Source organism: Rhinolophus sinicus, linkage group LG07 (assembly GCF_036562045.2).
Source record: "Rhinolophus sinicus isolate RSC01 linkage group LG07, ASM3656204v1, whole genome shotgun sequence".
NCBI classification, from domain to species: Eukaryota; Metazoa; Chordata; class Mammalia; order Chiroptera; family Rhinolophidae; genus Rhinolophus; species Rhinolophus sinicus.
Genome location: NC_133757.1, coordinates 3,748,009 through 3,762,209, shown reverse-complemented (window position 1 = coordinate 3,762,209; position 14,201 = coordinate 3,748,009). Strand labels below are relative to the sequence as shown.

General features: G+C 49.2%; 1 protein-coding gene across 1 annotated transcript; it reads left to right on the top strand.

Annotated features, from left to right (window-relative positions):
- Window positions 1-1,842: 1,842 nt before the first annotated feature.
- FOXI2 (forkhead box I2) lies at window positions 1,843-3,962 on the top strand. Its single transcript, XM_019728350.2, has 2 exons — window positions 1,843-2,431; window positions 3,102-3,962. The coding sequence occupies exons 1-2, from the start codon at window positions 1,873-1,875 to the stop codon at window positions 3,542-3,544; spliced, it is 1,002 nt and encodes a 333-aa protein (XP_019583909.2). The 5' UTR covers window positions 1,843-1,872; the 3' UTR covers window positions 3,545-3,962.
- Window positions 3,963-14,201: the final 10,239 nt, after the last annotated feature.

The following is a 14,201-nucleotide window of genomic DNA, read 5'->3' as shown; positions in this document are numbered from 1 at the left end:
AGACCCCCCACCCAAAAAACAGATGCAGTTACCAAAAGTCTTGAGTATTTGAAATTGTGAGGACATATGTAAGTCTCTAAGCTGAGAGGCAGACGGTTGGTTCTGGGGAGTGTTTTTGATAGAAGCAAGACAAAGCAGGGGAGGGTTTCTCATTCTGAGTACTTCGTCTCCCCAAACTGCCCTTGCAGTGATGGTCGGGATTCGGGGATCGGGTTGGGGCGGGCACTTCTGAAAGGTACTGGGATCCCACCTGTGTCTTCCTTTGACAACAATGAGAAATTCGGGGCCTTTGTTTCCCGTGACTGGTTGAGAGACCAGCCTCCCTAGTCTCTCTCCCGGAGAAGCCTACCACTTCCTAAGGCTTGTTACTACCGGGAGGAGAGGCCCTCAGCACAGTAGAGGGACCCTCCCTCTGCCTTTTGTTAAATTGTTCCACAAATTGGTTGTTTTACATAACATTGGAAATTACAATCTGAGAGGGTAGGACCGCACCAACACTAAGTGGCCCCTTGGTTCCAGAGCCCAAGTCCATTCATCCAATCATTAGCCCCAACCCACCCACCTTCCTCCTCCCGCCCGCGAAAAGTGTGTGTGTGGGGGGGGGGGGGGCAAGAGGATTGCAACTTTTGTTTTATAAATGAATCGAAATTTATTTGCTTTGAGGATCCACAGCCCCCAAGAAATATTCAGGAGGGCCTATGGCGAGACCAGTTTCCACACAAAAGGCGCTAATATCTCAGCCGATGAATTTCGTAGTGATGAGGTGGGTCGCCTCCTTGCTGAACCTCGATGATTCGGCGAGAATTTGCGCTTCTTCTCGAGCGAGGGCAGGTGGCAGGTACTGGGACCCAGGCGGCCCGCGCTCCTCCCAGGCGCCTGGCCCTACAGCGCACCAGCCTGGCCGGGACCGGCTGTGGGCCCGCAGCGGGAGAGCCGGGAACCGAGCAACGTGGGGAGCCAAGGGTCAGAGGTCAGGAGAGAGGCTGCCGCGCAGCGGGGAGATCTGGGCGCGGCGGTTGTTGTCCCGCGCACCGCAGAGACGTCCGCTTTGGAGGCGTCCCGGGGGGGAAGCAGCGGAGGGTGTTGCCAGCACCTGAACTCCGTGCCCGAGGCCATCGCAAGGACAAGCCAGGTGGGTCCCAAGCTCCCTGGGCCTCGGAAGAGGGGTTTCCCTGGATTGTTGGGGCGCCCGGAGCTCCCAGTGTCTCGACCCTTACAGGGGTCTTGTCTGCCTTCGAGCGTTTGTCACGAGGGGAGTCCATTTGACTCCAGGGCCACTGTCCGCCGCCAGCCAGGCCGGGCCTTGGGCTCTCGAGTCCTCCATCGCGCCGACCCTCGTGGGCGTCATCGCGACTCCTTGCCCAGCACGGCAGCCCTCCGCTCCCCATCTGGTGGCCCCAACCACACAGGGGCCTGGGCGATGTAGGATTCCACAGGGGCAGGGTCCCCCGTGGGCGAGCACACGTGGGACTGGGCTACTGCGCCGCAATCTCCAGAGCCTGCGGGTGACTCGTACCTGCCAGAGGGTCCAGGGCAGCCGGGGCTGCGAGGCTGAAGAGGAGGGGATCCGTGGGACCCCTAGGCACCCAGGGCACCAGTGGCAAAGGTCAGAACGACTTGGTCTGCGGCGAAAGAGGCACAGCGTGGGGGAGTAACTGCGGTGGCTCACCAGGAGCGCGTCGGGACCAGGGCGGGGCGGAAAGCTGACCCCGGGGCGGGGACCGAGACGTCGCTCTTCCAAGGCTGGCGGGGAGGAGGCTGGCCAACGACACTCACCTGGGGCTCGGACCCCGACGGCATTTAAAGGGCGGCTGGTGGGGCCTGGCGGGCCGCACCCGGGAGTTGCTAGCGGCCGCGCTGAATGGGGCGCCCATGAGCTTCGGCGCGGAGCCGCCCGGCGACACCCGGGAGCGGCTAGACATGGCCACATACTGCGACGGCTCAGGTGTCTGCCCGGCCCCGCACAGCCAGGCCCGGGCAGCCGCCAACCCAGCGAGCTACGGGCGCGGTGACCTGGGTGCGGCGGGCGGTGGCCCACGCCTGTGGCTGAACGCTCCGGCTCTCAACCCCGCGCCTTACGCGCCGGGACCTGGGCCGGCGTCTCCCTACGCGGCCCCCGGCTACGCGGCCCCCGGCCAGCTCCTCGGCGCGGCGGGCGGCCTGGCTGGCGCCGACTTCGCCTGGCTGAGCCTCTCCGGCCAGCAGGAGCTTCTGAGGCTGGTGCGGCCGCCCTACTCGTATTCGGCGCTCATCGCCATGGCCATTCAGAGCGCGCCGCTGCGGAAACTGACGCTCAGCCAGATCTACCAATACGTGGCCAGCAACTTCCCCTTTTACAAGCGCAGCAAGGCGGGCTGGCAGAACTCCATCCGCCACAACCTGTCGCTCAACGATTGCTTCAAGAAGGTACCTCGCGACGAGGACGACCCAGGTACCCTAGGCGCGCGGGTCGCCCCGTCCAGGAGCCGGCGGATTCCCGCACCCGGGCAGCTGGCTCTCGAGGGACGGGGACGGCCTTGGGCCGCCCAGCCGTCTCCTTACAGCTGGGGGTACTGAGGAGCGAGCGGCGGGAGGAGGGACGTGCTGGGTGGCAGACGGGCTCACCGACGGCCGCAGGACCCACAGGCCCTGACTTCAGGTCCAGTCCTCCGAGTCTCTAAATCTCTGCGCGCTCCCGCGAAGGGCGGGCGACCTTTGGAGTTACTTCTCAGGACTTCAGTGTCCCTTCTGTAAAAGGGAAGAAGTGCCTACCCCGGGGGCTGCTAGGACAAATGAAATGCCGCTTTGGGAAGCGCTGGGACCAGAGTCCAGAGGCTATGCACCTGTGGGCCTTCTCTCTGTACTTGCACTTAGGGGATCTCAGCATTTCCTGGGGCTCGCCCCTCTCCGAGCTCTCTGGAAAGTGCAAATTCTTCCTCACCTGGCGGTGGAGGCCTGTTCGTTCAGGTACAGAGAGCCACGCCACGGTTTGGGGTGGGGTGAGGGGCCCTTGGGTGGAGCCAGTGGGGGAATCTTTCCAAAGTTGACCTCCATTTCTCAGGTTCACGCCACGGCCCTTCAAACCTCGAGTTTTCCGAACCAAGCTCTTTCTTCCTCCGCAGGCAAAGGCAATTACTGGACCCTGGACCCAAACTGCGAGAAAATGTTCGACAACGGGAACTTTCGTCGGAAGAGGAAGAGGAGAGGGGAGGCGAGCGCAGCCGCACCCTCGGGAGCCCGGAGCCCAGAAGGAGCCAAGGCGCTGGAGCGGGATCCCCTGGGCGCAGCGTCCCCGAACCTGCAGGCCTCGCCATCCCCGCCTGCGCCCCAGGCTGCCGCCTGCTTCTCCAGTTTCGCCTCGGCCATGGGCGCCCTGGCTGGTGGCCTTGGTGCCTTCCCAGGGGGACTGGCAGGTGACTTTTCTTTCGGGAGACCGACAACGGTCGCTGCACACGGTGCCCAGTCCCCTGGCCCCGCGCCTAGCTTCTCCAGTGGCCATCAGACGGCGGCCTCCGGCTTCCGTGTCGGTCACTTCGTCTACAGTCGGGAAGGGACCGAAGTTTGAAGGGAGTCCAGGGATTGTCCCGAGTGCCCTATCCAGAGGCGCTTAGCCAAAGCCCGGGATTCCCGCCTGATGACAGCCCCGCGTATTGTCGCTGCACAGGTCAGGGCTGCGAAGGGAGCGCAGAACTAGGGTGGCAGGGCCCGCAGGGAACTGAGCTGAGCGGTGCCTCAGCCTTCTGGGTGGCTCAATTGTCGTGTGCCCCTCATCCAGGCGCCCATTCAGATGGGGCAACGGGGCGCTCTCTGTTCCACCTGGGGCCTATGGGTAGCTGATATTCTCCCCTATCCCAGCCTGGCCCACCCGGCGGCTCAGGGCCTTCCCTTGACTCAATTCCAGAGAGGATCACGGGATTCTGGAGCCACCCCAGGTGGGCTCTTGGCTTCCCACCACCCTCACCAGGTGTGTGCAGTGAGGGGACTCTGGGACAGGTGTAAGAGGTGTTTTCTAATGACTGGAGCTGCCCATGATGGAAGGGAGGAGGGCTGCCCGCCCAAGCAGGGATTGGCCCCTGGGGATACTAGCTCCCTGCCTTGTTTCTCAGCGCCCAGTCTCATTGACTCTGTCCTAAGACCAGGCACCTCTGGGGACCACAGGAGCACCCAAGAATCCCAGATGGGCTCAGGTTGCCTCCCCCACCCCACATGCACTCATGCAAGCTCATGTGAGGCAGGCCCCAGGCCTCTCTCTCTCTCTCTCTCTCTCTCTCTCTCTCTCTCTCTCTCTCTCTCTCTTCCTGTCCCGTACCCCCAGTTAGGGCCCTGAGCTGCCCACTGCGTGGAGAGCTGAGCAGCTGCCTCCTGTGTGGAATTTAAGCATCCCCCACCCCCAATTTGTATTTACCTGGAAGGTTATCTTTGGAACCCACAGCCACTGGAGGGGGACATTTTGGCCTCCTTACCTCCAGAGATTCTGGCAGCAGGAGGGCCCTGGGATCGTTTCTGCGCCTCCTGGAGCTACCAGTGCTTGGCGGGCACACCCACCTTCCTGCCCTTGGGGCTGGTGCTAGAGGCCCCTTCTGAAAGGGAGCAGGGAAAGGACACAGTGAATTTGGAGGAGGGCAGTGGATTTAAGGAGCCCAGTCCTGGCCTCCACCCAACGCAACTTCTGTGATTAGCTCCAAATCTGACTGCAGCCGCCCTGGTGCTGGAGTCACTGCAGCACGGGTCAGTTGCTTAGAGCTGACCCATCAGAAGTCCTGATGAAGGACAGTGCACTTGTGCGCATGTGCCTGCCTGTGTGGAAGTTGAGGCATGGATAGGACAAGCCAAGAATTGGGGTAAGTTTGGACCCTGGACCATGTTTCACTGAGTCTCTGGTGGCAGCCGGAAAGTTGCTGACTCCCCCATCTCGTCTCTGCTACCTGTGGTTCTGCTTGTGACAATCATGTTGCCCAGCCCAACTTATAACCAACCCCAAATTTCTTTGGGGGACACACTCCCCAAATGTAACATAATTAAAGAAGGCCAGAGAAGGAAAAGAAAATCCTTACCTTATAAATAAAAGAATTTTATCTTGAGCCTATTTTAATAAACTTAAATGCTAAAAATAAACACCAATATAAGTGCCTCGAATATACATGCTGTTTCAGACATTAGAAGATTCTGCCACTATTTCCAACATTCCCAGTTTAGACTCTGTGTTTGCAGGAAACTTAGAGAGAAGGAAATTATTTTTTTATTTAGTTTGACAACATTGGGCAAATACAACATACAATTTGACAATCCTTGGGCTTTTAAGAAAATTGTCTGGAAAACATGTATATAAATGTTTTGTATCATTGCTGAATGACTGCTAGAACATGGTAAGATTGGGGCTTTTAAAAATTTTTTCCAACAGTGGTTTTCTGTTAAAATTGAGGAAAAAAAACTTTTCAAAAATATTTTTCAACTTTTGGTTTGACTAAACATCAGTTTTTTGTGGTTTAAAAATTGTTCCTGCATTCAAGCTTTATATCATTAAGAGGTAATGGCATAATCAAATGGAATCTTTATAAGAAGTGCAGTTTAAAATAATTCTAGCAGTGCAGGGTATTCGGAACTCAGAATCCTTTCCACTTCCAGGACAGTCCATGTGTGTGGATGTGTTTTCACATGGGGGGTGGGGGGCGGGGGAGCAGGACCACTTGCAGTTTGTGGGCCCTGGTGAAGTCACCTTCACAAAGCCACTTCTCAGAGAGGTATTTCCCCAGAGGAAAGAAACTGTGTGCTGAAATCAAAATAATCAACAGAACAAAGCAGTTTGTAAGTGGTTTATAATTACTTTCTTCTGGCCAGGACTCAGTGAACTTGACCATAATTTTGAAAGCAGCCTGTAGATGGGCAACTGAAGGACCAATTCCTGTTGGTTGGGGTGGGGGGTGGGGGGGCAACTGCTGCTGGAGGCCAGGAAAACCTCACCGCAGGACAGGCCCCATCTTCTCCACCTCTCTGTCCCCTTGTTGTTTTGGAGATAGCAACGCTACAGAAAATTTCAAATCATGTTTAAAACAATTGGAAGCCTTTACAAAACAAGTGCCTCTGTATGATATGGGCACGTGATGGTATATCATTGGGATAATCAGTTCTTAGTCTGAAGTAACATTTCAGTGGTGTTGAAAAGTTTCAAACATGGAAACAAGTTGTTTCAAACATCAGAGGGGAAAAACAATAAAAATTGCCAGAATACCAGGTTATTAGGAATGCTTTCCATTGCTAAACAGTAGTGGAAATTCTCAAGTGTTTGAGAACTGAACAGCATAATTATAAAGTGAATTGTGGTCTCCCCTGGAAACATACCAGTCATCAGGTGAAGAGCAGGCCCCATACGGAGAACACCATGACGAATACTCAAAACTTTGTTAAAAAGTGTTTTAAGAAGCGTAGTAACTAGTTTTAAAAAGCGAGCAGAAATTTCAAGATATGAGTTTACATTTCACTTATTGATGAAACATTGAGTGTGTTTATGATGAACAAAAGTTTCACATTTTATCAAAGCTGCCTTGGGACATTAATGTGCAACTTTCAATCTGGAATTTCCTAAGTGTGTCCACCGTAATCAAGTGGTATTTTTCATTCAGGGATGTAAAGGTACAGGAATTATTACAACTCTTCAGCGAATCGGGAACCTGAAGTTCCCTGCCCTTTGGCCAGTGGGAAAGCGGAGTCGGAGGACCAAGTGCTCTCCAGAAGCTCATCTAACGAGAGCTAAAAAGGACTCCTGTGAGAAGTGACCCCTTTCCATGGCCCAAACTCAGAAATACACCTTCATGCGCACATTTCCTCAGCACCTACCCTTGATACGCAAAGGCGTAGTGTTTTCAAACAATAGTGTGAGACTGTCACGTTTGCAGTCAGGACTAGACCTCAGATGTAGAGGCACTTGTGCAAACATCACAGAAAGCAATAGGAGCTGAGTCACCTCTGAGGTGCTAATAAAATGCGATGCATTCCATACACCTTTTCCAGTGCCAGCTAAGCCCTGCAGCCACCAGCCTGAGCGCGTTGCTGGCTTCACAGAGCCTCCTTCCAGTGGTGAGACAGGTGAAGGAGCGATTATAGCCTGCACTGTGGCTATTTGGCTTATGGTCAAGTCAACAAGCCGTCTCATGTGTAAACACACAATTACCGCATTGTGCCTTTAAACACACCTCGCTGTGTTTGCCATGTGGCTAACCTTGGATGTGTTTGGCTTCTCAGTGCTCTAGCTTCCTTGTGACTTAAGCCAGGAGCTGACCACTACAGGGCTGGCGCAAGTCCCATTAGCTCCCTTCTGCACAGCACCGTCACGTACCTTAACATGAAAGCTGTCCTCTTATTAGAAGACCTCCAGTCTGAGGGTGACAGCAGATGGCAGCCACTGTGATCAGAGCTGGCCCTTCTCCAGGGCTCCTGGAGATGAATTCCTCTGGCGCATCCCTGCATCCATGAGGTGAACTTTTGGAAACGCATTTTCTTTTCATCTAATGGAAAATTTGCTGAGCAACATTTTTAAGGCTAAGTGCCTGGCACCTGCAATAAATTGACGTGTTGATCAGTTATCATCAGTGGTTAAACAAAGAATGTGACATATTCTTGGTTTTACTCAGTTCATGGAGGATAAATGAATGGTATATTAAATTGGAATTTCACCAAAATAAATCAGAATTGTATCCCTGCTTTAATATAGAGCAAATGGAATTGAGTCGGTGAGGCTTTCTCTACCCCCGGGATCCCCCATTCATCCATCAGACATGGATTGAACATCAAGGTGTTAAGGTGTCCATTAGATGCTTAATAGATATTATCTCATTAAGCCCTCACAACTACCTAGTGAGGCAAGTATTATTATGCCCATTTTACTGATGCAGAAACTGAGGCCCTGACCAATTGGCTGAGTTGTTTCCCAGAGGCCACAGATTATACTGAGCTGTGTGAGCAGGTACCTACCTATCCCCTGCCTCTGATTCCTCTGCCTTCTACTTCCAACTTCAGGGCCTACAGAGACCTCACTTTTCAGGAACTTTCCCTGACATCCAAAGTCAAAGTTAGATGCCTCTCCACTCTATCCCTGCAGCATCTGGATGGAATGCATCACCTCCCCTCAAGATGATGGTCTATGTGGGGAGGAGCCTGCCTGCTTCATTTCACAGTAACATCCCGTGTAGACACCCAGGTGGGAGGAGGTGAATGAATGAATAAATGAATGAATGAATGCATGTAGTTGTACTGTAAGCTCCCCTCCCATATACTCTCCCTCCCATAATAGGCCCCCGTCCTATCATAAGCACCGCAGTCTCCTAGGATGGGCCTGATTCGTCCTGACAGAGGACCAGACCTTCTGCTGGACCCTCCAGATACAAACATGAATGAGACAGCCCTGGGGACAAGTGTCATTGGGCCGAGGGCCCTGTGCTGGTGGGCTGTGTGCAGAGGCGGCGTGGGGCCGGGAGAGAAAAGTTCAGAGGTGCAGTAGGAGATGAGGCCAGCAAGGTTTGGTGAGTTCGCGTAAGATCCTTACTTGGAACATGAAGGCAACCATGATAATACAAATTATGCCCCAGGGAATCCAGGCTGATACCTTTGCAGCCACACCTCGGTGGGAGGTCACATACACATACCTTTATCTGAGGGATTCTTCCATATTTACCAGTGATGCCCAGGTATATTCCAGGCCACCCTACCCTTTCCTCTCTGCTCTCCCCAGACTTAAATCCCCTCGTCCAGAAGAAGGCTTAGCTACCAGGTTGGCAGGAAGATTTGAGGACAGGAATTGTGCCATGCATACTTCCAGGCTCCTTCCACAGGGCCTGGCCTTACTAAGACAAATCGGTGGGGTGAGGTGAAAGACGTACGAGCGATAGGTAGTTCTTACTGCCTTCTTCTGACGTGTTCGGGGTCGGCCTGTCTGCAGGCCCCTAATCCGTCCCAGCAATCCATCACCTCCATCTCCACGCACCAGTGGTCTGGCCCTGCCCAAGGCACACATTAACTCCTGCACCTGAGCCAAACACCTCTGCTGCCTTTGACTGGACCTCACTTTGCTCGTCCACTTTACTCTGAGAAGCCTAAGGGCAGGTTGCTTTAGAGGAAGGTGGACTTCTGCAGTGAGTAGAAGTAATACTTTAATGAAAGGTTTCTGTTTCAGGATTCTTGAAAATGTGGCACTTAATTCTTTACGCTCTTTTTGTAATCCTGAGTGGAGCAGGGCTACTGCCTCGTCACTTTATTGATGATGCCTTCTTTGATTTTCTTAAGTTCTTATATTTCTGCTAAAAGGAATAAATCACATCATATATTTTAATTGTGGGAAATTGAAAGCAATTTGTCATGTTACTTAAACAATGCACTGTAAGAAAAATTAAAAAGGGAAGCAGAAAGGAAAACATTTAAAGAATCATTTATTATGCAATTTATTATGCAATTTTTAACTTTTTTATTGAGATATAATTAACAAATAACATTATATTAGTTTCAGGTGTACAACATTATTTTATATTTGTATACATTTGGTATTTGTGAAATGCTCACCAAAGGAAGTCTAGTTCACAGATTACTACACATAGTTAACAAAATTTTTTTTCTTGTGATGAGAACTTTTAAGATCTACCTGCTCAGCAACTTTCAAATATTCAATACAGTGTTATTAACGACAGTCACCATGTTGTACATTACATCTCCAGGACTTATTTATCTTACAGCTGGAACTTTGTACTTTTCAACCGATTATATAATTCTTAAGAGATTTATTGCCCCTAAACTTTTTTATTTGTGGTTATTCACTGTTGCTTTAATTTTTCTACCATGCTGTGGTTAATATATATAATACAAGAAAGATAAGAAATATAAGGTAAATATAAGAAATATAAAAATCTACGACAATAATACTTTTTCACTGTCAAGACTATTTTTTTCAGCACTGACAGGAATGGTTCTTCACTTTCAGGGTTTGAATGTGTAAGTCTGTTGGTATACATCCCATATTTATGCGTTCATTGCAGGCACAAAATTAAAATGAGATTTATAACATGGAAAAGTCGTACATTTTCAAGTAACTAGTAAGATGTATGTTTCCAGATTCTTCTGACCTCTCAGGAGGGACCTCACTCTTCAGCTCAGATTTCATGTGGGCTCATTCGTACGGCAGCCTCAAAGCTCCTTTGATGGCTTAATGGGGCGTCCACAGTACCAAAGACTTTTAGCATAGCTGAGAGTAGAGTGATGAGCCGGGGTGACACACCATGTCCAGTTCACCATCCGCTGGACTAGGCTTTCACAAAACCAGACACGGTGCTGTGGGCGTTGTCAAATGGACATGTTCAGTACAGAGGTGATGGAATGGATGCTTTATAAATGCCGTTGTGAAGCAGACTGAGTGAGGTTTCAAGAGAGAGCAAAATTGCACGGTTGGGGCTTTGCATTTAGAAACACAGTCTCTTTGGGTTGAAATGAACCCTGCTAAGATGCACCAGACTGGGCTGAGCGAAGACGACGTGTTACTGAGCGCCGCTGTGAGCAGGGGCTCTATAGACTGGACGTCTCCTGGACGCTAATAGGCAGGGAGAGAGGCAGGGAGAGATGACGATTGGAGCTTTACAACAGAGATAATTAGGGCTCACACTGGTTAAATGACTTGCCCCAAAGGGGCAAGGGTGGGGTTGGGGGTGGGGGGAAGCAAGGCTTAAAGCCAAACTTGTCTGACTCCAAAGTCCATGGTTTTCCCATCGTCTACACTGCCTTTTGTGTGAAAAGGGGACGGCAGGCAGAGAAACGTCATGTCCCGGTCCTCAATCTCTGCTCTGGAGAACTCAGTCCACTGAGTTGCACTCCTGTGAAGGGTCAGGCACAGACTAGAAACATGACCAACTTTGGACTTGATCATAAAAATACATAACTTCATAGGCATGATTTTAAAAAAAGACACAGCTGATTTTGGGCTTCATTATAACAATCATAATTCAGTAGGTATACTTTTAAAAAGTAACATATGACTGTTCTTTATTATAAAATATATTTTTGTAGGTATGATTTTTAATATTAAGGGAAATCACTAAATGAACAGCAATACAATTTATAGCTTCCAAATGGGAGAGAAGGAATAAAGAAAAAAGTATTACAGCAGGAAATTCCAAATTATTCATCATAACTGGCCCACCACATAGCACGCATGGCACCCCGAGGCATAAGTACTTTTTAACGTTGTGTAGTGGTCTAACAAACCCACAAATGTTTTATGACGTGACAATTACATAGAATTAAAATTTTAATGCCCGTAAACACAGATTTCCTGAGCACAGCAGGCACACTTGTTTCTATGAGACCCTTGGCTGTCTGGCTGCTTCACAGCTCGTCATGGATCCCAGCTGCATCGGAGACCAGAGCAGCTCCCGTGGTCACACACACTGCCGACCCCGGTGACACAGCTTTAGCACAGGGTCTCCGAGACCACATGTGTTGTTGAAGTTCCAAGAATTTTTTTATTACCAGTGCATACACGGGATATCATAGCAAGAAAAGAAGAAAAAAGTGAACTTCGTATGTTGCAATTTTAAGGCAAAGGAGAATGTGGATTATCTTGTTATCAAGTTTGAAGGTGAGACAGACAACATGTTCACTACGCAATGGCACCACACACGTGCTAAAATAATCAGTACTTCCTTATTCGGCACAGCAATGATCAGAAAAACTAAAGAATTCACAAAGAGCTATCTCACCACAGCAGAATTTCTTCACAAAAATAAGAAAGTGGAAACGAGGATGCAACCACATTGCGTTTCAGGGTGTCTCATTTGTTAGCCAGGCCGCTTACTGTCAGGGCAAGCTGCTCACCCATTAAACCGGGTTTGATGGCAGCAGTTGAAGAAATTCATCCAGAAAGCATCCAGAAAAAAGAAACTTGTTCAAGACTATTAGCTTTTGTCCTCAATTTAGTTGTATTGTAATTATATATTACAATTTTAATGTCATCAACACAAGTTATTTTTTTCTCTTTGTTATGCAAGTGTCACAAAATATCTTCAATTTTGCCCCTTGGCCCACAAAACCTAAAATGTTTATCATCTGCCTTTTACAGAAAAAGTTGCCCACACACGATTTATTAGATGGTAGAAGAGTGGGAAAACAAATCATTGAGAACAAACACAAAAATAAAACGATACAAATAGCTCAAATACATAACTAATCCTAATAAATGTAAATGGTTCAACTTCTCTAGTAAAGTCAGAAGATTGGATTTATGTATTTTTAATCTAGCTATAAGCTGCTAATAAGAAATATACCTAGAATTAGACCTTAAAGGAAATTGAAAGTAAAGATATAGAAGAAGACATAGCAGGCACATTTTAATGAATAGAAAGTTGGTGTGACAATATTAATTTAAAAATAGAATTTCAGTCAAAAGATATTGATTCAACATTTCCAACCTGGAATTCGGTGCCTGTCCTCTTAGCCACCGGCTAGTCTTGTATTCCCCACGGTCCTCTGAGACAGCTGATCCCTCCCTCCCATAGGTGCCTCCATCTTGTCAATAACCTAGTTCTTAAAATCCTTCCTCTCCACCTCCTTTGCCACAACCTTGGTTTAGGCTCCTGTCATCTGGGATGTTCCAATAGTGTCCTGACTCTGGTGCCCTCAATTCCTTTGCCTACGGTACCACCACATTTGTATTTTAAAACACCCCTCTTAAAAAAAAATAAATAAATAAAAAAAATAAAACACCCCTCTTAGAGTTCTTAAAATACCATGAGAGTAAAAGAAAGTCCAAATTCCTTATCACTTGGACCCGATCACAATGTTCTTTACTGTCTGCCCAAACTGCTTACCCATCTCTCCACTCTCACCTTCCATGACTTCTAGCTCCCATTCTTCCATCTTCTCATCTTCCATTCTCACCTCCCTCCCTCCCACCAAGCGTGCCAGAGCCAGGCTTTGCCTATAGTGTCCTCTCTCCCCATCTCCCCCCACATCCCTGATAAATCCTTAAGGGGCAGCTTGTCCATGTTTCCTCGATTCCCAGACAGAATGAGTTAGTTCCCTATTCATGTTTACACACACACACACGTACTTTCCATGATATTTCACACCCTGTCTTAGGCTGTTCAGGTTGCTATAACAAAACACCACAGACGAGATGTTTTATAAACAACAGAAATGTACTCCTCATAGTTCTGGAGGCTTGAAGTCCAAGATCAGTGTGCCAGCAGATTCAGATATGGTGAGGGCCCCTTTCCTCACAGATGACCATCTTTTCTCTTTAGCCTCATGGGGCAGAAGGGGTCAGGGAGCTTTGTGGGGCCCCTTACAGTCCCACTCAGGATGGCCCCACCCTCAGGACCTCATCACCTCCCAAAGGCCCCGCCTGTTATGCCATCAATTTGCCCATTAGGATTTCAAAGTATGGATGGGAGTGGGGGCTCACAAGCATTCGGACCACAACACACCCTAAGGAGGGATTATTTATATAGATACAGATATTCTTTTCCTACTAAAAAATATGTGGCTTCCTTTGTCGAGAACATGTATCCCTCATCCACTTCTTGCTGTCTGACAAGCTAAGCTGGCAGCACACAGAAAACAAAAAATATTAGTCTCTGCACTCAGCACCACATGAAAACTGAAATGTGTGACTAAAACAGGGCTCTTATTGCCCAGAGATGAGGCTTGCTATCACACAATGCAGGGGTCTGCACTTCTCCAGGGACCCCTTCTTCCCCCTGGCCTGGAGGTCCCCTGCCCGGTTCCCAGGTTTGCCCTTACCTACCCACGGCAGCTCTCATCACAGCCTCATTGCTAGAAACACTCGAAGTGGATGGTCGAATGTTATATAACCAACAATACAACTCAGGAAACATAAACAGAATCCTGTGCTTGTCTCACTTTGCATGCTTCCATTTCTTGCATAAATGGTCTGACTTAAATGTATAAGACCCGACATGAAGGAGCCCCACGTATTCACTGAGGAAGAGAACAGCGGGGTAAGCAAACTCCCCATTAATGTCTCCTAAAATCCAGTCAGCTGCACCTCATAAAACAATAGACAGCCGCTTCTGGTTAATTAAGCTGGAGTCACATTATTTTTTAAATAATACAGAGGGGGAAAAAAAAACCCAGGCAGATTAATTACCTTTATACTAATTTACTAATTTACTCGAATGAAGTTTATCAAACTTCTGGACAAGTCTATGGATCACTCTCCTGGCGAACAA

What these genes read in the sequence shown, in the direction of transcription:
- FOXI2 (XM_019728350.2), top strand. Translation starts at nt 1,873, where the DNA reads ATGAGCTTCGGCGCGGAGCCGCCCGGCGACACCCGGGAGCGGCTAGAC. An exon ending in TCGCGACGAGGACGACCCAG is followed by an intron (nt 2,432 to 3,101) that starts GTACCCTAGGCG and finishes CTTCCTCCGCAG; the next exon opens with GCAAAGGCAATTACTGGACC.